The following is a 22,595-nucleotide window of genomic DNA, read 5'->3' on the forward strand; positions in this document are numbered from 1 at the left end:
TACTTTGGTTCTCCTGGAGCAGATGGGCAGGCGAGATACTCCTGCTCCAGCTCCCTTGGGATGCTTGCTGCAGAGCAAAGAGTAAACCCAAAATCTCTCCAGTTTCAACCAGAACCAGAAAGTTGATGCTGATATGAGTCTTCCTGGTATATTACAATTTGAAATGATGGAGGTATTTGTTAGAGCATTTGGTAGTTACCCATACACCAGGGGCTTCTAATTCAAGGAATCTCGTCTCACCCTCTAGCAGCTGCTGTATTTCTAAGTGCCTTCTTTAGTTCTTGGAAGTGCTATGGGTACATGTGAACAGAGCCCACCATTACCAGTCTGTACCTGTATGTTATATGATTCTTTTCCCATTTTGGCTTTCTTGCAAAGAAGTTGTAATTGGCTACATCAGGGTTACCACAGCGGGGTTTCTTCATTGTCTCAATGGTGTTTTGATCCAGATCTCCTGTTTCAGGCAGCCCAAAAAATTTCTGCATTTTCTTCAGAGTATCTTTCAGGACAAATAAATTGCAACTGTCTTTTGGGCAGCCATAGTATTTATTCAGGTATTGCTTGGGAAAAAAAAAAAAGCACAGAACAAAGACTTTTAAATTCATAAAATAAATAGTTAACCATTATAAATAAATAAATACTATAATCCCATGTTAGCTTTCCTTCTGTAATTTGCAAGTTTTCTTTTAAAAATAAAATTACTAGTAAGTGAGGGACCAGCAGACTCTTAATGGACACAAAGCATCCTTGATCACATGATGTTGCTAATTAAACAATCATTTCCATTATTAGCTATCATCTTTACTTAATGAATTGCTTTCAGTTATTAGAGCATAAAGCTTTAATGTAGAACTGTGGAGTAAGAATGGGTTTGGGGTTTTTTTTGCTTCTTTATGATGTATAAATGTGCTTACAGTTTTAGAGTTTGTGCAATGTTTTGTTGGAAGAATCTGCATTATTGAGAAACTTCTCAAGAAATCAAAGCAACCCCACAAATGAGACCACATTGATTGCAAAGAAAAACCCCATTCTTTACTCAATCTGACAGAGTTGTTTGAACGTTTTATGTGTTTGCTTTTGAGTCAAACATTGCAAAGACCTGAGGTAGAAAGTATTTGGTAACATCTCAGTTGCTTGGACACTGCTGCCAATCAATATTTGCATACTTAAAACTCCATTGAATGCTCCTGCACATTATGGCCAGACTGATGTTTCTGATACAGCTGTGGTGGCAGTTCACAAGGTTCTTTCTCATTAAAAAAGAGTGGTCATAAGGGACCCAAAAGATGGCACAAATCACATTATTTTCATCTCCTAAAATAACACCCATGACAGTCTCCTCCCCTTCTCTTAAGGATGGCTTTACAGTGTTTTATGCCCTTCTGTGAAAGAGAAGCTACAGCCATGTGAAATGGCAGGAATTCCCAAACTGCACCCAAGTGGGTGCTTGGCACTGCACAGAGCTGAGGGATGCCCTTGCCAATGGTGCTGTGAGAAAGGATGGTTGCAAAATATTGGACTTTCCAGTAAAAACAGTCTGCAGCTGAGGAAAAAACACCCTTCAGGTATTGTATCCCAGATATTAACTACAAGGCCAAGGGAGGAAAACACCTGAATAAGGTAAAGGTATATTTGCCAAAAATATATGAGGACTAGCAGGGAGAACTATTTCAAACTGAGGATTGCAAGAAGCCTGACAAAACGATTGCACATTTACATTCTTGTGCCACCAACTATTCCCAAGAGAAACCTTGTTTCATGTGTCTAATTAATTGCTCAAGTTCACCCAGGAGACTGGGGATAAAACCACAACACCAGCAAAATAAAGCAGAGGATATTTGATAACTGCAGTTGGTCAAGCCTAGCTTTCACCACCTTCCTCACAATGTCCAGGCTAACCTCATCTGCCCAGCATAGGAAATGGTTCAGGGATTACTCAGAAAAGGATTTAATCAAGATGTTACACCATTTCCTTCAGAAGGTCCTCCATCCATCATGACTGAGCACAGACTGTGGCTGGTTTTTGTGAGTTTTGTAACCTCTGATGTGCTATTTCTCCAGTGGGGACTGTGGCACTGCCAAATGAAGGACACACAGTGGCTTCAACTTTGCTTCCACTGAGCTGCTCTCCACACATAGTTAATGGGGCCTGGTGGAAATTATGTGAAATGCATTGAGAATATAATGAAACAAGCCAGTTTGGTTCTTATCCTGATTTTCATTTCATGTAGGTTGGTGAGTTTTCTTATGCTTCAGGTTGCATCCCCCGGTGACGTACCTGGTGTAATCCAGACTGCACGTCAGGACTGACGTTTACTGGAGAGCCAGGCTGCTGCTCTTGCCATTTTAGGTTTGGGAGCAAGCTATACAATCAAAACTATAAACTGAGGCATAAAAAGCTAACCCCTTTCAGTTTTTCCTAAAATGGAGATTTTATTGAAGAGCTATAAACTGAGGCATAGTGAAGAATTTTACTTGCTAGGATTCTAAATAAAAAGCTAACCCCTTTCAGTTTTTCCTAAAATGGAGATTTTATTGAAGATGAGAAATGACCAAGATCAGCTGTTCTATGAGGAGAGAATCTTGAAGAAAATGTAATGTCTATGCAAACCACATCTTGGCCTAGGATGTGAAATGCAGTTTCCTCAGAGTCAGCAGGGAGCTGTGGTGATCTGGAATTTTGATCCAGCCCATTAATGAAACAGGGTCCAGCTGCAACATAGCAATTTGTGTTCTGATGCTGAGTGTTGGGGCTGTTCTGATGCAGGGCATGAGGAAAGGCAGCCAGTGAGCATTGCCCAAGAATACCCCAAGAAAGACAAAGAAGGACTGCAGTGTTAAACCAGCTTGTAATTTTCCTCTGAGTACACATAATAAATAGGTTGTTTGAAAGAAACAGAGATGAGGGGAGATGTGGATTGCAGTTATTGAATAAAAGCCTGGCTGTGTATAAGAAAATAGATTCTCTTAGAGTGGTTAAATTGCTTTTAGACACGTGGGACCCCACTCTCCTCTCCCAAATGCACTGACCCTACCCCCAGCTCTTGGCTACTGTGCTGCTAAGGCAAAACCTTGGGTGAATTTGTTTTGTTAATGGCTGAGGAATGCCCTATTTGGGTCAGTTTGTCTGTTTTTCCTAAACTTTCTGACACAGCTCCCAACTGGAAATTCTCTCTGTACCCTCCCCCAGACCTTCTTTAACCTGGCAAGCTTTCCCAAGATGCACACAAACTCCTAAAGAAAAGTGACCAACTTTCACGTCTCTGTGTCCTAAAATAAGAATAATTTATCTCAATCCTTCTTAAAATGGATTTACTGCTGAAGAAGAGAAATAATTAGTATATAATTTAGTCTATAATTTACATGCTAAAATAAAGATAATCCATCTCAATCTCCCTTTAAGTAGACTTCCCCATAATGTCACTTATATGAACGTCCACAGGGCTAAAAAAAAGGTTAGAATAAAATGCTGTAGAGTTAGAGCTATAATTTGCTAATATACAGAAATACAAACTCCTTTTTTTGTTCCAGATTGGATTTGGGAAAAAAAATAATTCTTTAAATCTCGGTGAGATTGTTTTCCAAAGTCAAAACTAGTCACAATGGCTTCTGAAATTTGAGCCAGCTTTCAGTTGTAGTGTCCCTTAAAGCAGTGTTTATGCAGCACACAGTAAACAATCTGGAAAATACACTTCTGAAAGTTGTGATACATACATTAAGGGAGTCTCGACTGCCCTCACTTCTACTTGATTTAAGTAAAAAAATTACATGTTTTTTATTTGCCCTTCTCCCCTCTTACCATTGCAATTTTTGGATTATAGTCATGATGATTTCATGAAAATATTTTGTATCTTGAGACTTAAGGGAAAAAAATCCCCCCAAACCAACTTTCTTTGCTGGCTTAAAAAATTTTAAGAGAGGAAACATTACTTGGCTCCAGTTTTAACTTTTGAAAGCTGATACCTTTGCTAGCTAGCTAGCACTTCCAGAGACTCCAGGGAAAGAATGCTGCAGTCATTCCTTAGCCTCAGCTGAATCAAGAAAGAAACATCTGCTTATGAAACAACAATATAAACCCGAAGCAAAGATGAAACCAACACTTACCACTGCTAGCTCTTTGTCTGTTTTGGGAGTGCTGTCTCCAGGAAACTTAATGATTGGTGATGGTGCTGCTAAAGTTTTGTTAAAAAGATAAACTTGGAGGAATAGTACTTTAAAAACGAAGCCATGGCCAATGTGAGTCTTCATTCTGCCTAAACTTGTGCTCTCCTCTTTGGAAAAAGCTTTTCCCCACTGTCTCTCCGTTACTTTAGCTGCAAAGTGCACCAGTTGCTTATCTGCACATCTTTACTCCCAGCACCGTTCTCCCTTTTGCTTGCTCTAGCAGTTCCTTTGTATGTTTAAAACATCCAGATGCGCAGTCTCAAGCTACCACAAGAGGAAGTCTGAAAACTAGTGGAAACATGAGAAAAGGGCAGTTACCAGATGTGATTGCTGTGATTTTAAGGTAGCAACAGGCAGATAGCTACTATTGCTGAAAGAGGCCACATTTTCTCCTCATTTGCATATATGAAAGTATTTATTTATGCCGTAGAAGAGGAAAAAACCAAAACCTGACTTAATCTTGAAGACAAGGTATCTCATATATATTTTAAATTAAAAAAAAAAAAAAAAAAGAGAAAGAAATTACTAAACATTATTTTCCTGGCTAAGAATTTTTACTATTTTTAACCTATTTTTATGGCATAGATATAATGATGTACTTTAGTCATGTGTGATTATGCTCCCAACAGTGCCTTGCAGCAAACATTTTGGTTATGAATGTTGAGACAGACCCTGCACAGGGCAGTGCAGCTGAGCAAGGCTTCTTGTCCCCCTGCTGCTGAGGCTACACAGAGTGAGGGTCTGTACTCAGGGCTCACCGTGCTCTGTGTGAGCCTCACTCCCTCCCTGCTCTCTGCAGAGCTCTCAGTAAGATCATTGTGGCTTATTGGGTTCAGAACCAGCTTTAGGCTTTGCCACCAGCAGGTATCACCTTTCCCCTACAGGGTAAAAGATAATTAAGCACATTCAGCAACAGAAATGAACAGAAATAAAGGATGTCAGGGAAACTGTACAAAATTCAGTGTTTGCTTGTAATCGGAGTTTGAGCACCTGGTGCAACTGCCTTAATCTGAAATTTTGGTGTCAATATGGCCATTGTCATGGACAGTAGTTTATTGTGTCATTCATAATATTGCTGGCTTTGAGGTGGTATTATAAGGGGAATATTACTTTAGCTGAATTCTCCTAATCTAGGGATTTGGCTCATGATTTTTCAAGATGGGAGGCTGGCAATTCTGCCTGATTGCAAACTGTGTTCTGGCCAGCCAAGGGTCTACTGTTTCTACTGAACACAAGTCCAGCTATGAACCTTCCTCTGACCTGTACATCACCATGAAGATTGCAAAGGCCTTCCAGTCAGTGCCAAATGAAAATTTTCCAGATATGACCTGTTAACAAATAGGGATAATGAAAAGAAGGTACTTTGCAGGTGTTTGGTGTTTACTGATATTCGATAATTGGTTGTAAATAGTTAATATTGGCAGATTTATGCTAATATCAAGCTATTCTGCTAACTGCACCCCATTGTCCATGATGTGAATAGTCTTTCATAAAGGCAAGGATTTCAATGAGAGGGCTGAGGGACTTAGGGAGGAAGAATTTGCAGGGGATTTTGCTGCCCATACCCTTCCACTGGGAGCCCAACAGAGCAGCTGTATGCAGGGCTGCTGGGTGAATCAGCCATGGGAAAGACGCTTGAGGCTCAGGAGAGAATGAGGAGTTACAGGAACTTGTGTGAATGGAGCTGTCTTTGTCAGCAAGTGGCTTTGTATTTATCCCCACTCATCCCTTCAGGAAGGAATCTGACCTAACTTGAGTTACAGTGAACAACTTTCCCCTAATGGTTCAGCTTTGAAATGACACAGGATTTTTTAGCTTTTCCCTATCAGCAAAAATCCGTGGTCATTTACAGTGTTGCCTTAATAAACAGCAGTTCTGAAAATATGATCCAGTTTTTCCAGAGCCTGGTACTTGGTTGTGGGGAATGACTCTTCTGCTTTGTTTGTGATGACAGCTCATATTTGTATCTGGACATGTGACACTGTAAGAGAACAAAGGCCAAGGAAGCCTTCACTGTATGTGCCAAGTTACTCTTAGGTCTCCTTAATTAAGCAAGTACAAATATTAAGTATCGTGTTGCAAATTCTGCAGTTATCTCTGTGCTCCCTGTTAGGTCAAAGACTGATGTAAATCTTAAGGCATGAGAACCACGTCATTTTCATAAGAATTTTAATGTAATTTATGACAGCTTAGCTGCTTTCATTTAGAAGGGTTCTGTGGTGAAGCTGTTTAAAGCCAAATGTGTCCTGGAACATTCCAGTTGCACTCATAAGCCTCATTGAAAACTAATGAATGCTCTGTTCTCTGTCTGTCCTAATGAATATCGGATCAGAAATGGATGAAGAAACTTTGAATAGACTGTGAGGTCTGTGCAGTTTGAAAATCTCACTGTATTCTGTTTCTTATCCTTGCTGGCAGGGAGGGTAGGTTGAGGTCACCTTTTAAATACACTTTGTAAAAGAAATTGGCAAAGCAACAGAAACCATGCAGACCTGCAGTGAAGCATTGTTTCTCACCTTTGTTTGCATTTTTGCTGGTAAATTGCTTTGCTGGTACCACTTCAGTGTGTGAGCAGTTAAGCAAGTTATGTTTAATTAGGAAACATAATACATAATGGAATATTTGATTTATGCGTATTGGGTGAACCAACAGATTGAGTTTCTGAGCAGTCAGTGAAAACATTCTCTTTCATTAGCACATGACATCAGAGATACTGTCTGAGCTGCCCTCTTTCAGATTGGCAAAGCAAAAGAAATTCTGCTCACACTTTGTTAGAGTAGAAGTCCTATTGTATTGAGACTGTATTTGGGGTAAAATGCTTTTTTTCTCCTTGTATTTGTCTTTAAGCTCTATGCCATCATCCTGTTCTTAGTGTGCTACAGAGGTGCTGCTTTTACAGGCTGGGAATGCAGTGGTGCTCAGTCCTGGCCTGGGGACATTCTGCTGCTGCCTGGCCTCTGCCTTGAGTCAGAGGTTGGGCTAAAGACTCCTGAGGTCTGTTACAGCCCAAATTTACCCATCACCCTACCACTCTGGCTGAATCTGAAGGCATGGTATGATGTGTTTTCTTATCTCGGATGAGATAAGCCCAAAATCAGGGATACAGACTCCGAAGGGTTTGAAGGGATGTATTCTGACATTGATGGATTGACAGGATAACTGCTGTCAGTGTTTGCTGCAGAGACATTCCTCAGCCCTCCATTCTCTGAAGAGATTACCTCTGACAGTAATTGGTGACTTCTACTAAGTGACTTCTACTAGGGTAGACTTCCTATAAGGTAAACATTAAAGAAAGAGGCGGGGAACAAAACACAATGGAAGAAGAAAAAGCCATGCTGAGAAGAAAACCTAAGGCCATCTACTTTTTGAGGAGCTGAAGCAATAGTCTAGATCTCCTTCCTTTTACCTTAATCCTCAGAAAGATATTTTGTCTATGTAGAAAGATGCTACCTCTGGATTAGCTACAAAAAATGGAAAGAGTTGTATCTCCTATTACTGCCTTTATGCATTTGTGGAAAAAAATTAATTTCTCTGTTGCATATAATTTCTATATTATGTATTTATCTGATACACACATTGAGGTATAAATATGAGTCATAAAAGGCTCCTCTATAGTTATTGAGTTTGTTTCAGGTTAGAACCACTCCATATTAAAATTTTAAACCATCTACTTTGTGAGTAAGATGCCAAATGTACTTTTAAATATGTACTTTCATACATTAATAGTTACTCTATGGCAGACACAGTCTGCAAAAACCTCTTTTTAAGGCAAATACCTCTTTTGAGGACATACTTCAATAATAACAGTAAAAAGGGAATCATGATGTCTTTTGAGCTGTGAGTTATGTATCTAGGTAGATCTGACTGTGATAAGAGAAACATGAGCATGCATTAACACGCTGTTTTTATCAAAGGACTTTTCTATTTCATAAAATGATTTTTGAAATGATTCAGAAGCACTTAGCAGTTTCAAGATTAGACTTCACATGGTGTCCTAGATAATTTGCTTACAGAGTAGTCATCCCTCCAGAAACACACTAGCAATTCCTACTGTCACTAATTCCAAAATTTTATCAGAAGCTGATGATTTCCTCACAGTTTCACAAGAGTATGTGAGGCAGAGTGTCGTGAGCACAGGCCATGGGAGGATGGTGGATTTATTCCTGGTGGGGTTTCATGTTTTAAATTGAAACCTGTTGCTAGGCTGAAGAAATAAATAATCATCAGGACAATTAAGGTCTTAAGAAAACAGCTGATCCTCTGATTACCAACTCAGCTGGTTCTAACTGGGTGCAGTGGGATGTGTGTCTGCTAGTAAACTATTGCAGGATGTGTATATAACCTTTTCTTGTGTGTTTTCTAGGTCATGTGCTGTCAGTTTATAGGTTCTAGTTTAGGAAGCAAAACAAGTTATTAATGTAGATGGACTTGCATTGATTTTAGCAGGATTTGTGGAAAAGAAATAACTCATTAAAGTTGTCAGAGCTACTGTAGTTTTCTCAGAGTTTTGCAATCAGAACTTCTAAGGACCTGGAAAACTCAAAGCTCAGGTGATGGAAAAGTTTGCCTGAACTTCAGGAAAGGTGCCAATGAAAATATCCCAAGGTCCAGTTTAGCTAGACCTTTGGCTACTTTTTGGTTTTCCAGGGTTGCCTTGTGACTCATTTTCTTTTCAGAAATCCCATTTTGCAATTTCTCCTGGATCAGCATTCCAGAGCCTTTCTTCTTGTCTGGGGAAGAAAAGTTTATAAGTACCAAGAAAGCAAAGAGCTTACAGAAGAAAGCATGGGACTGGACTATGCTGAAAAAAGGATTTTGATGCCTTTCACCACATGCCTGACTTGGAGGGCACTGTGGTAGAAGTAGCAAGGCCATGAATGTGGTGCCAGACTGAGGCTCCCCAGAGCCTGAGGTGGGTAGGAATCATGGATCTACTCACTGCTCCTTCTTAGAGCAGTGGTCCTGAAGGTGGACACAAAGAGCAGTAGTGACACACCACGGGACTGCATTCTTTCTGGGGTTTGACACTGGCAAGCCACTGAGCTGCAAGCAGCTGCCTTTCAGTGCCTGTACAGAAACAGTGGTGCCTGCTGCTGGAGATGTGTGTCCCTGTAGGAACAGAGGAAGGTGTGATATTAGCAGTTTATCTGTTTCAGTAAGGTGGTCTCTAGGAAGCAATGGTTAGTCACAGCAGTCCCCACTGAGTTTAAAAGGATTAATAACTTCAGCAAGAACTCATTTATTCTGCAGGCAAGTGAGCTCATCTAAGCCCTGCATGTTGAAGGGTTGGTCCTAAGAGAAAGTAAGCTTTAAACATCCACGTCATTTATTATCTGGATGTGCTCTCTGTCTGCTCAGCAGCTGGCTCAGGCCTCAGTGATCTGATTCACCATATCTGACCACCACAGGAGGGAGTCTTTAACCTGTTGGAAATCAGTGTGTATGCTTGTGTGCCTGGAGGGGTGGGAGTGGAACAATGTACAAAGGGTCAACCCTTGATACCAGATGTGATTTAAGTATTTAAGGTGGCAATTATATTTGCCTTTTGTTTCTCTCATCCTTTCTGTTTTAGTAAGTTAGGTCCTCCTAAGGATCTGAAGTTCTGCTTAATTTCATATTCTACATGGATATAACTTGTTAGCTTGCTACTAAATTAGAAATTGATTTTAAAAATTTGTTAATGAACTGGACTTTGTGGATACAATGTGCAGAACTAATTTGTGTTCAAACATACAGGTGGCTCCTTACTGGTGCTTCCACATACTGGTGGTTCAGAAGAAGTCCTGATGATGCTGTATTTGGTTAAACTTGGCAAACTCAGCATGATCCTCAGGAGCACTGGGAGCAGATCCTGCCATCCACACTGCTGTTACCTTGTGCCATCTGTTGTGGAGCTCCACGAGGCACCTTGCAGTGTAAATTGTGAGTAAAGATGATGGGACCAAGCCCTTTGCTAGCCAGGTAGCTGTGCTACCCTCACAGTAAGAGCAAGAGCTAAATGGATGTGATTGCATGATCAGCTCCTCAGCCACAGTGCAGAGCTGTGACATTTCTGCTTTCCAGATTCCAGAGGCAGACCCTGAGGAATGCTGCACCGAGTGACACATTTCTCAGATCCTCTGAAGAGGCACTTTACTCCCAAACAGTGCCACACCAAAGCCTGGCTGTTCCCCAGTGCTGCTCTGTTTGTGTTCATGGGAGATCTCTTTGCTGTAACAATGGGCAAGTGCAATCCTGAACCTGTCAGAATAATGGTTCTGCTTGCTTTTCTGCTGCTGCTGGGCAGCTGCTTGTTGCTAGTCACTATACACCTCACTTGTCATTATAGTGTTGGTATTCAGGCACCAAGGGACCTTAATTAATGACTTTGAAGATGTGGTCTTTTATAATTTATGACAGGACTTTAATTAAAATCAAATATATAGTAGTTGAACTAGCAGAGGATTTAAAGTGCACAATCTTTGATGGAGACAGTGATTCCCTCTGACCACTGGTGGTGGATACTGAATGCAAATTCCATTTCATCACAGCAGATTCAGAACAGAATGGGCTTGCCTTTTTTTTTTTTTTTTTTTTTGTGGAATCAGATCTCTGATCTTACCATCAGAAACCAGCAAACACACAAACAAAACCAACCAACAAGAATAACTATCTGCTACATATACAAAAGCTAATAAATTAAACAAAATGTACAGTTTAATACAGCTAAGGGAAACTGGTCAATAATCATGTCAAGCTATTAAAAAAAACCAAAACACCATGAGAGGGAGATGAATAATGTAAAAAGATGCATTTGAATAAATTAGTCACTGCAAGCTGGTAAAAATCAGAAATGTCTTATTTAGTAGCTATATAAATGGTTTAACAGTAGCAAAATATGATTCAAAAATGTCTTTGCTAAATATGGACCATCATTCAGCCATCTACAGTTACCATACAGGGCTCATGGGCAGCAGCTGCTGGAGCAAGGCTGTTCAGGGACCTCCCTGCTGGTACCATGGGGTGCTGAGGTCAGAGTCACACCAGGTCATCATTTCATCACAGCAACCCCAGGAACAGAATCACAACCTCAAAGATGCCAAAAAGGAGAGAAATCTAAGGGCTCCATGGGAATCCCACAGGGGAGAAGTGAGGAAATCCTACAGGCCCACAGAGCTTCTGTGGTGGTGTCGAGTTCAAAGGGAAACTTCCATTAGCTGGGGAGGCAAAGGAGAGGCAGCACCTGCCTGTCCTCCAGCAGGCTGAGTTCTGCTGGGAATGTTAATGGGAATGGCTGAATAAAGGCAGCACTTTAATGGCCAGGGAGAATGTTTCTCTAAAGGGATTAGATTTCAACTTTCTGTCTTTCAATGTTTTTATTACTCTTCCTATGCTTTTTATGAGCTGTTAATTTCTTTTGTGCTTGACCATTATTAATACAGGGCAAATAAATGGCTAAACTACTTCCAGAGGCAGCTTGATGAACAATAGAGCAGTTCTACATTTCCCTGTCAGGAAGACTGATTCTATGGCCATTTGCACAAGTTTATACCGGGTTTAATTCCTGATTTCAAGATGATATTAAAAAAAAAATATTAGTGCTGCTGCACACAAAATCTGGCTCATGCATTTTTTTTTCTCTGTTTCAAAGAATAATGTGCTTAAGGTTTTACTCTGAAATTTAAATGAAGATTTATTTTGGTTTTATCACTGTGCTTCCTAGGGTCCCTCCCTCCCCAGTCTGCTGTGATGTAATAGACAAAAATTTGAATTAGGAATTATGATCATAAGCAGATCAATACATGTTTTTCTGATGATAGTAAGATAAGCAGGGGAAACTTCCATGTAAAATTATGGATTAAGAGGCATTATTGAAAACATGGCATCTTCTGTGGAGCTGCAGCACCTGTACAGTAATACTAAGTTTCCCTATTGTATTTTTTTTTAACATTACCATCTGTGATGGAGTCATCTTCCTATTCCAGGAAGAGACTTTAAAATGCATCAAGTCTTGCTTTCAGCTCTTCACATTGAGAGCTTTTGGAATTTTCCAGTCTCAATATCTGTAGCTGTTTTTTCCTGCTTGATCTCCTTAATAGCTCTGGGAATGTCAGTCCCCACGTTACCTGAGATGATGTTTTACCCAGAACAGTGGTTTCATTCTGGATGCTGCTTTTATGGAGCTTTTGTCCACTCCTGCTTCTACCTGCAGTCTACAAATCTTTCTCAGGTAATTCACAGAACAGAAATTTCTAACCTTAAAACCCCCAGCCCTCTGAGTTCCCAAGGAGGAGGTAGGACATGTAGCATTCTTTGGGGAATTAAATATGTGATTTATCATTTATTTAATTCAGAGATCTCATAAATTAAGAAGCCTTTGCACCCTCTAGGTCCAAGATGCAGTCCTACTTCTCCAGCACACCTTTCTGAGCATAGTAACACTCAGCATTTGCTGCTGCCAACTGCAAGTTAATCTGAACTAAATTCCTTCAAGAACAGGTCCAATACCTTTCATCTTGTCAGAATTTAATTTTTACTTACGTTAATAATACTGAAGTTTTGGGGAAGGAGGGCTCTTCAGGCATCTCAGCTTTATTAGGTTTTGCATTGCATGTCCACTGGAGTTTTTTATACATTAGTTTTCTGCTCCCGACAGAAAAGCCCTAGATTTGCCTCTAAAAATTCACCATTTCAAGAAATATTTACAAGTATGTTGGTCATGAATTCAGTCTGAATATGTGCCAGACTGTTTCATAGGCACATCAGCTCCTTTGCATAGATAATTCTACTTTCATTTGTTTCAGAGAAGTTCATTAGGTCTGTCTTTATAACAAAGCTAGCAAGATCTTTCTAGGAACCTCCCTGATACCATAGGCAGAAGGGAAGATAATCTTCTGCCTCTGAAGTCAGATGAAATCCTAATAATCTGTAATGTTGCAGATTACAAACTGCAGCCCTCTCACAATGAGTCTCTGACCTAATGCACCATCTCAGGAAAACCAGTCTAAGTGAGCTCAGTTTATGTTACGTTCTGGTTTATTGCAGAGAGCATGAGAACTGATTTGTAGCAGTTGCTTGTTATTAAGGTGAACATTCAGACCGGAATTGGTGACATATGCATGGATACCCTGTGTGTACTCCAGAGGAATTCAGGGGCTGCAGCTCATAGGCTGCACAAACATCTTTAAGTTCCAGATAAATCTCCTGATTATATAAGAAATACAATTGCTACTGATGAGCAGAATAGAAAGGCAGCAGAAATGGTCAGAGACATTGTTGGTGTCTTAGATTCCTGTAGCTGTAGGAAATGCACCACAACTGATGAAACTGCAGAAGAAAACCTGGTCCTTGAGATGAAGGTGAAGGGAAGAATATTCCTCTTCCCTCAAACTTGGACTTGCAATTATTGTTGCTTTTCTCTCCAAAATCACAGCAAGGTGTAACAGGGAACACTGAAGTTCTAGAGGAATAATCAAGTATATGATGAGAAATTAATATATTTTTTAAAATATGTTTGAGTTTTTTTTAACCTTGTGTGTACAGAGACCACGTCAATTTTGGTGGGATAACAACCAAACTATTGATAGTTTCTCCAAGACTTGGAGGAGAAGTTTTTTCAGATCACAGAGTTTAACTGCCAATTGCTGCTTATTCTTGCAAAAACTTTATGGCCTGAATTTGACAGAACACTTGAGCACTTGTTTTTACTCAATAGTCATGTGAAACAAAAGAGATTAGTTTTATGCTTAAATGCTGGGCTGGAATGTATTTGGTTGAAGAAAATCAAATGCATTTATCATTGCAAAGAATGTAAATTCCATACTGTCTAATTCTAATGGGCTGAAGTTCATTCAAAAGAATAGTGCTACTCATAAACAGTATGAAGAGGAAAGCAGGCATATTAGCAAGGAGAATGTTTAATACTTCCAAAGCACCATTTACCTGATGAGTTCACATTGCTATGTGCATAAAAATGATCAACACTTTAACACTTCTGTGAACTAAGCTGAATATCTCCTTTCTCAGATGGGAAAGTCAAAGCACAAAGACTTTGAATGATTTATCTGCATGAATTGGTAGCAGAGCTAAGAATCGAATCTTGGCTTGCCTCAATCTGCCATGGTATTATTGCTCATATGAACTATTCAGTCATTTATACTACATTGAAGTGACAAGCTCTGTCATTCAACCGGATGAAAATAATTTAAAAATATGATTTCAGTACAGCTCTTTCTCACCATTCTCCAAGATCCTTTTATTAGAAGTTTGCCTTTTTGTCTCCCATGACATCAAGCCTTGGATTTAAAGTTTACTGCATTCATTCTGCTTTTCACTTCCACCAAACAAAAAGTTTGGGCTGGCCAAGTCACCTTGTCCAGTTTAGAGCACTGCTATAATAAAAGTGAGAATAGGCAGGGCTGTGTGCAAAAGTTGTTTCCCACCTACAGGCATATCACAGATGTGAAGTCTCTTATTTGCTTCTCATGGTGAGAGCTGTGCAGCCATGTATATTTAGAAGATGTGTAATGTACTCTCCTCAGTGTCTTTCTCTCTCTCTCTCCCTCCCAGCCCCTGGGGGTCTCCTCTGCCAGTTATGAATCATGAGAATTAATCATTTACAGTCTTTTTCCATAGAATGAAACAAAAAAAGTAATGTTCTTCTCATTATGTTGCAAACTACAATTTCTAGATCCTAAGGAAAATTTTGTAAGTGTCTTAAAATTATGAGTTCTTTACAACCTATGTGTTTTGACCAAGAACTTTTTAAGTGCAGTAAACCCCAAATATCTGGTCTTTTACTCCTGCAAGTTGTGAGGGTGGATTCTTCCTCTTGTAGACCTTGGAATGTTGGTAATTTACTTTGCTGGGGAACAAGATAGGGTTCCTTACTTTAAAAACCTTTGATTGCTTTAAGGTTTAATATTTCTATTGTATAGAAGCCAGATGCTTTTCTTAGTCCATCTGTGTCTCACAATGCCCACATGCATGCCATCTAGTTTACATGCTGCAAATAACTTCTGAAATGCCATTACAGTGAGGGAAATGACTGTAAATGGCACTTACCCCCTAGGCCTGCTCCCATATGTCTGACATATCTGCTTACTTAACAGAATTGAGCTTTTAATATTGCCATAAACAAATGAACTTTGAAGGAGCTGAGCCATTCCCATATTCTGAATGTGGCAGGAAATATCTGCTGTCTCTTTGCTGTTCAGTACAGCTTCAATATTAGCAATTAAGAGACAGCATAGTTGTGGGAAAGTGAGCTGGTTTTCTGCTCTGTCTGGAACATTAACAGCATCACTCTCAGATAAATCTCTGTTACTGATTTTTATTATTGGTGATGATATTTGAGCCCTGAGCATCCAACTTCTGATTCCAGGTTGCATTTGCATGGAAAAAGAAAGGGTGAAAAAAGGGAGAAAATCCCTTGCTTCATAAATTAAGTACACTTAGCCTGGAAGATATTGAGGGACATTAACGGTTCATTAAAGCACATTTTCCATATTTTTAACTTCAAACAAAGTTGGTGGAGAGCAAAGAGAGTTGTTAATGGTGTTTGTAGAAAAAAATGTATCAAGGTAGGGAGATATCATGATGTCTTGTGGGTCTTTCTTTTTAAAAGCTGTTACATGATCTTTCTCTGTTGCCTGTTTTATTATGTGCCTCTTTTCCAAGACTTCAGCTCCACCCCATCACATGGCTGCACACACCCACTCTTCTTTGTGCCCCTCCAGCCACAGCCCAGGCTTCTAAAGAACGTGTCGCTGTTTCATTCAGATGTGACACTTCCAAAGATATCTCTCATCTTTCTCAAATGCACGTGCTCCTTGGAGGCTCCAACCTGTGGGAAGCAGACACTGCTGCAGGCTTGGCAAAATACCTAAGTCTAAAAGTACATAAACAAATGAGCTTTGAAGGAGCTGAGCCATTCCTATATTCTAAATGTGGCAGGAAATATCTGCTGTCTCTTTGCTGTTCAGTACAGCTTCAATATACAGAGTTAGAGCTGGAAGATGTGGGGATTTTGTGGATTTTTGGTTTTGTTTGTTTGTTTGCTTGCTTGCTTTTTTGTGCTTGGTAATGCAAAACAGTTGTCCCATTTAGCCATCAAATTCAGCTGTAATTTTGGCTGAGGATGCCTCTGGGAACATAACGGACCACAGAAGCATGGCATCATTTGTGTTGGAAAAGACCTTTAAGACTATTGAGTTCAACAGTTATTAATCCTGCTATGTCAGTAATCCTGGAAAAAGTTTGATATACAGCTTTAACTCCAGGTAAAGGAATGTTGGATTGGATAGCATTAAGTTATATTCCAGTATAACAGAGAGCACAGCATAAAGACACTTTCTAAAGATTTGGGAAAAAAAAGTTGTCATGTTGAGCTTTCATTTCTTCAGTAGGAAGTACTTGTCCTACTGAGAGGTCTGGAGAATGTAGCCTTGCTCTCATTAAATAGTGTGTTCAGCTCCTTTGCAATGGACAGTGTTACAAACGAAACACGAGCCCTTAGTGTCTTCTCACTGATGCTAATGTTATTAGGGAACTCATTCATGTTATTAGGGAAAAACACAGAATCCCATGAGTCAGCATGGGGTCTGTAGCTTTGGGTATAAAGCAGCTGAAGAAAGGTCACTTGATGCAATAACAGATGGTTTCCTGTGGACTTCCAACTCTTTGCTAAGTATCAAAATTCTTCCTTTGATGAGACATGGGATTACTGACTGTATGACTTGGTTTGTTGTCAGAATTGGAATACTGTCATGCTTCATTTATGAGTATTTGCATAAATCAACACATCTCCTTCTTTAATAGGATGTACAATGCTAAGATCTTAACTTAGCCTAGAGTTGCTTCTTTCCTCATATTTTATGGAGCACATGGACTTGATTTTTAAATTTTTAATTCTAACACATCTTATTAAATGTGCAGGCATAGAGAAGCACCACCAGTCAAAGACATCATTATTATATGCATGGAGGGTTATCTTCTGCCTTTCTATCCTCATCATTCATTAATGATGCACAGAGACTTGTCATTTGTCTTTTCAATTCTTTGACTTTATTTTATTGCTCATATTTTATGACACATGGAGAGCTCTGTAGCAAGCATTCCTCTTCAGCTTTACATGTCTCTGGAAATACCATCTCTGTTAGGCCAGAAAAAAGGGCCTTCTGCTTTCTTTGTATTTTGCCCATGAACTTGGTCTAACATCACTCTCTTATAGTTGCTGTTTCTTGCAGTCTTCAAATTTCTAAGAAAATGACTAACACAGTTTTGCTGTATTCTGAAAAAGCAGCTAACCTGTACAGTGGAGTGTGTGTGTGTTTTACTCACCTTTATCTCATTTCATAGCTGCTCCTATGAACCCCACTGGCATCAGGGAGAGTCATTGGGACCTCAGGTGTAACTCCAGTTTGCCATTCAGATAATGATCCTAGATAAGGTTAAGATGCTGCTTAGTCTTTGTGAAACTGCCAGACAGAAATCTCTCCTGCCAGCTATGTTGGCTGTGTCTTTGCAAGGCAAGCTGTGGTCCTCTGGGACCAGTGAGGAGACTATTAAAGCAGTTCTGACTTCTACATGTCACTTTGGAAAGCCCCCCCAAGATACTCTGATCAGAGTCTTTGGAGTGTTTTAAGTTTTTCAAGTTTAGTTTAAAGAGCTTAATCAAACTTTCTGACACAACTGGCACACATTAACATTTTTCAGCTGTAAACACACAAACCCAGGAATTTCTAATTGCCAGTAATTAAAGTGTGTGGTTGGTTTTGAAATGCTTTCCTGTTGAAGGAGTCTGAAGTGGTACAGCTCCCTAGTGATGTTCCCAAGGAGACAGAGGCCTGCCTGAGGCCACCTTGCTGTCTCTCAAAAGGTAATGGGGAAAAAACTGGGCTGTGTGCTCATCTTGCATAAACATTTGAGTTGGGGCTACTGTTGTGTGTTCATAGAAAAAGCTGGATAGCTCCTTTTTATTAAAAAATTAATTAGTTCACTGTGCCAAATATCACTTACTGCCTGATATGACATTTAAAAGGACTCTGGTGTGTATTATTTTTTTTCTGAAATGGTTCAAGAGCTCAGAAGCACAAACCCATACTGTCCCAGCAGGATGTGGGTGGCTTCCACTGCTTTATTGAAAACATTTACGAATGAAATGTTCTTTGGACTAGAGCTTACTCTGAATTACTCTGAAAACATCCAGAGACCTGCCAGTGAGGGGCCAAGTTACATGCATTTCCTCTTTGGAGGAGCTCTTTGGAGCACACAGAGAGGCAGGCACTCCTTCTCTGATGCTTCAGTGCTTTATCCACACACTGACTATGAGAAACAGGGCTGCAAGGTCTCCTGGGGAATATGATATGCTAGACCTGTCTCAGTTTCCTCTGGAGCATCTGGGGCTAATGACTGCTGAGAGGAATTTGATAGGAGGCATAGCCTAATCTAATATGGTAATTCCTAGATTTTCATGATAGCTTGACAAAATCCACTGCTGCTTTTCCCTTCCTTGTGCTCACAGAAGATTCTTGCATAATCTGTTTTAAAAAAATCCAGCAGAGCTGCTGAGCCAGGGCTTGGCAGTCCGTCCTCTAGGGACACGCTTGCAAGTATTTTTGTTTCTCAGAGTGGTATTTCTGGTGGCCACATCACAATTCAGTTTTCAAGTGCTTGTCTTTTATTATCTCTCACAGGATTTCTTGATCTTCCTGTCTCTTCTAGTCAATTCAAAAATATGGTAAGAGCAGCCTTTATTGTGGTATTCTGGCCCTTCTGTTTTCAGTTTCAACTATAGTGAGGAAGCCCAGAAGGAAAAAATGCCTTTTTTTTTTTTTTTAATTCCCTGTAAGAGTTTAACCATTTGGATCCTGAATTAGTTCAGCAAGTGCAGAATGGGGTGATGTTTCTTATTCTGAAGATTCAAAATTAAAAATAAATAGAGATAATCTAAACTTTATGCATTCACACCGACATGAAGTTAACAAAAATATTTAATGTATAGGTCATTAAAGGGTGTTTCACTGCAGTGTTAGCAATCCAGTAATAGGAGCAGTGACACTATCAAAGGTTGAGCTGTAGTAAGTGCACCCTCCTTTGGATTGCTGTCATGCATGTTTGGAGAATGGGTGAGAACATGAGGAAATGTTAGCAAGGGGCACTGTGGAGCCATGTGAATTGGATTCCTTATCTGCCACCTTTTATCTCTACTTCTGCTCCAGGCCAAAGAGCTGTGATAGAGCAGAGGCACTACAGTAAATACGTGCTAGGACTATGATTGCTTCCACTGCGTGTGCCTTGCTTCCTCTGGATACAAGTATGTGCCAGTGAAATGAGTAAATTCTGACATCCTGAAAATGGAACAGAGAGTAACTTTCCAAGAAGGTTAGGTATATATAACTAAGTACTTAGAGGGGAAGTGTATTGGAGGATTAAAGCTGTTAAATTGCAGTCACTTAATTATCCTGAGTCATTCCTTAAGTATCTGTACTCCAGTGTCCATCCACTGCACAGTCACCTTATCAAGAGGAAAGACAAACTGAATACATTTCCATACAAGAAGGACAAGAATCAGAAGCTTAACAAAGCATTTGAAGAATTGATGCACAACTTCTATTTTTTTTTTTAATTTGTATTTTCTTTTACATTCTTCAAAGAAGGGAGCATGAGGTTGGAGTTTTTTACAATGCAGGATTGGCTCTACTCTGGTAGTGGAGAACATGGATTCTGCAGTACTTTGTGTATGGTGCTAAAATGACTCAGGTGTTAGCAACTCTGCTACTCCCTCTAGAAGACTTTCACAGCTGCATAAACATTACCAGAGGAGCTCTTCCTGCTGTGCTTTCATTCAGAGCAGAAGTGAAAAGGATTGTGGTCCCTCTCATTCAGTAGGGCAGGAACATCGGGAAGGTGTTTGGAGGGGAAAAGGAAAAAGCCTCAATGGGTAAGAGAGAAAATTTGTGCTGAGGATTTGGGCCTTAAAACTGAGCTGGATGGTAGGAGAATGTGAGTAAAACGTCCAATCTCCTGAAGGCAGCTACAAATATCAGACAGATTGCAGTTATGGGATAGTGATGTTTTAATTTCTACTTCTGCTTCCAGAACCCACTTGTAGGCAGAATCCACTGAGTGGAAACATCAAATACTCAGCTTGTAGTCAAGCAAATTGCTTTTCAAACAATGAAGTAGTGGAACACCAGAGCTTTAAATGTCCTGCTTAGAGCTTTAACATAGGATTTTTCAAATTCCAACTCTGACACTTGGAAGTTTGGACCAGATTTTTCCCACTAGCCTCCTAGAAATTTATGGCATAATTTTCCATGGATTTACTCTGGAAGTGGCCATGCATCTGCCTTAGCTCTGCATGGACAGGTTGTAGCTTCAGGGCTGGAAGCAAGTCCCTGAAAGTCTGAGAAAATTACTAGAAATACAGGATTACATGGCCTTCCTAAAAGTGTCTTGAAATCAGGATCCAGGGGATGTCTGCCCTGCTTTCTCTTATATCCCAGGGTAATGAAAATTTTCCACTCAAAGTGTTTTAATGAGGATAATTACACACACTTGCTGTATTTAGTTTGTGATGCTCTGACTTCCCATCTCATATTTGCAAAGCCACAAATCAGAATGCTATTTTTAGATGGAAACACTCTCTTGGATTCATGCTGAGCATAAATATTTATAAGAATAAGGAGCCCAAATAATTCAAGAATGTTAAATTCATCTAAATACTTTCAACACATGGGTGAAGTTGGCAAGTAAAAAAGGTTATCTCTGTTATCTTACAACAGAGTTTGCTGAAGTTATAGTTAATATCTATTTTCCAGGCTTGTATTTACTCAGAGATCATCTAAACTAATGGCAGAAATAAGAGACATTTTAAAGATTTGGCATTCTTATCTGTTTTGGTCTTCTGTATCAAAAAGTGCCATGTAGGCACACAGTTTGTGGTGATTGGGATGGGGCTGGCCCAGCCCCATCCCCAGTGGGTGCAGCTGTGAGCAGCACTGGCAGCAATGAGCCATGGAGTGCCCAGGGGCACTGACCAACCACCAAAGGGAGCAGAGGCACACAGGGGCAGGGCATCAACATGAGGGGATAAAAGGCTGGGCTAAAGAACAAGAAGGGCAGATGCTTGCAGCCTTCTGAGGTGGGATGGTGTTACATTGTAGGTCATGGCTGTCTCAACTGTGACTTGCTGTGACAGTGCCAGGCAGTTTTCTTTCTGCCAACGATGGCATCACAAATGTCTGAAGGGACACTAGGTTCTATCAAAGTTTGCCACAACCAGCTGTGAGTGACTTTCAGGCATTTGTGCAGAAGGCATCACCTGGACAGTGTGTAAGTGAACAGCAATAATGCTTCTACTCTGGAGGCACCTGTGTCAAGCCTTCTCCTGAAAAGTTCCCTTGCTGAAGTGTCGGAAGTTCCCATGCTAAGTGTTGTCAGACTTGGTAAGCGTGCATGGGGTTGTGGCTTGGGGGAGTAGTGTGAAAGTAGGAATCTGTGATTTGTTCACCTTGTTCCAAACATAAAATTAATCCAAGGCAAACATGGCTCTTACTCCCCTTAAACTGACAGTGGAAGTACTTATGGGAATACATACAGACGCTGGACACAGTGAAGGAAACACATCTGGAGGGCAGCTAGTGCATCCCTCAGTTTTGCAAGCTCTCTTGTGACCCAAGTGCTGCCTTGGTACTCTGTGCTTCCTCTGAGTGTGTGTGATGAGTGCTTAGTACATGTCTGAGTGCTCAGTACATGTCTCAGTACCATGTGACTGAGCCATGAGAAGATCTGAGAGCCATGGCTCTTTAGAGCTGCTAAGTGGGCTCTGTTTTCTCAAGTGCTTGAGCTGCTGGTTAAGAGCATATGGTGATGAAAACTCTTCTGCTACAGATCTGTGAACTTTTGAGCAAGAAAGACTCAGTAACCTCAAAATAACAATGTAAAGGTGGGCTGTGTAACTAACTGTTGTTCACTTGCAATAAGCAGTAAAATACAACCTCTGCAGTTGGTGTTTGCAGCCCACAGATTAGGTAGAAAATGTCATGTCAATTAATATGCATACAGTCATGGTGAATAATGCCAGATCTGTTCCTAACTCTAGTACTAAGCCTGTTGAGTTCATACTAAACTTACTGTGTTCTAAGGTAAATCCATTGCTGTCAAAGTGGTCTGAAGGCATCTTTCCTCTCTGGTGGCCCCTGAACCACTGACTCTTGGAAGCATAAAATTTATACATGGAAAAGCCATGATGTGGGCTTATTGCCTCATGTTCTTTTCTAGACATGCATTTCTGACCTGCCGGGACTGCCCCAACAGAGGCATTTCTTTGCATTATTATGACTTTTCTTATGTTCCTGAGCTAAAGGCACCCTCTATGCTTAACTTCTGGTCCAAAAAGAAATGAGAATACTGGGCTTGAGAAACAGGAAATGCCTGTTGGCATAAAT

General features: G+C 40.2%; 1 protein-coding gene across 1 annotated transcript in view; it reads right to left on the reverse strand.

The window, feature by feature from the left end:
• Positions 1-4,421, reverse strand: part of MMP2 (matrix metallopeptidase 2) — a 29,388-nt gene extending 24,967 nt beyond the window's left edge. The window contains exons 1-2 of the mRNA XM_039721485.1: positions 4,105-4,421; positions 334-560 (exon numbers count right to left, since the gene is read on the reverse strand). Coding sequence (XP_039577419.1) covers positions 334-560; positions 4,105-4,248 — 371 coding nt within the window. The 5' untranslated portion in view covers positions 4,249-4,421. The remainder of the gene's footprint in view (positions 1-333; positions 561-4,104) is intronic.
• Between the last annotated feature and the right edge of the window lie 18,174 nt (positions 4,422-22,595).

The sequence above is a fragment of the Passer montanus genome, unplaced genomic scaffold (assembly GCF_014805655.1).
Source record: "Passer montanus isolate IOZ18808 unplaced genomic scaffold, ASM1480565v1 scaffold45, whole genome shotgun sequence".
Taxonomy (NCBI): Eukaryota; Metazoa; Chordata; class Aves; order Passeriformes; family Passeridae; genus Passer; species Passer montanus.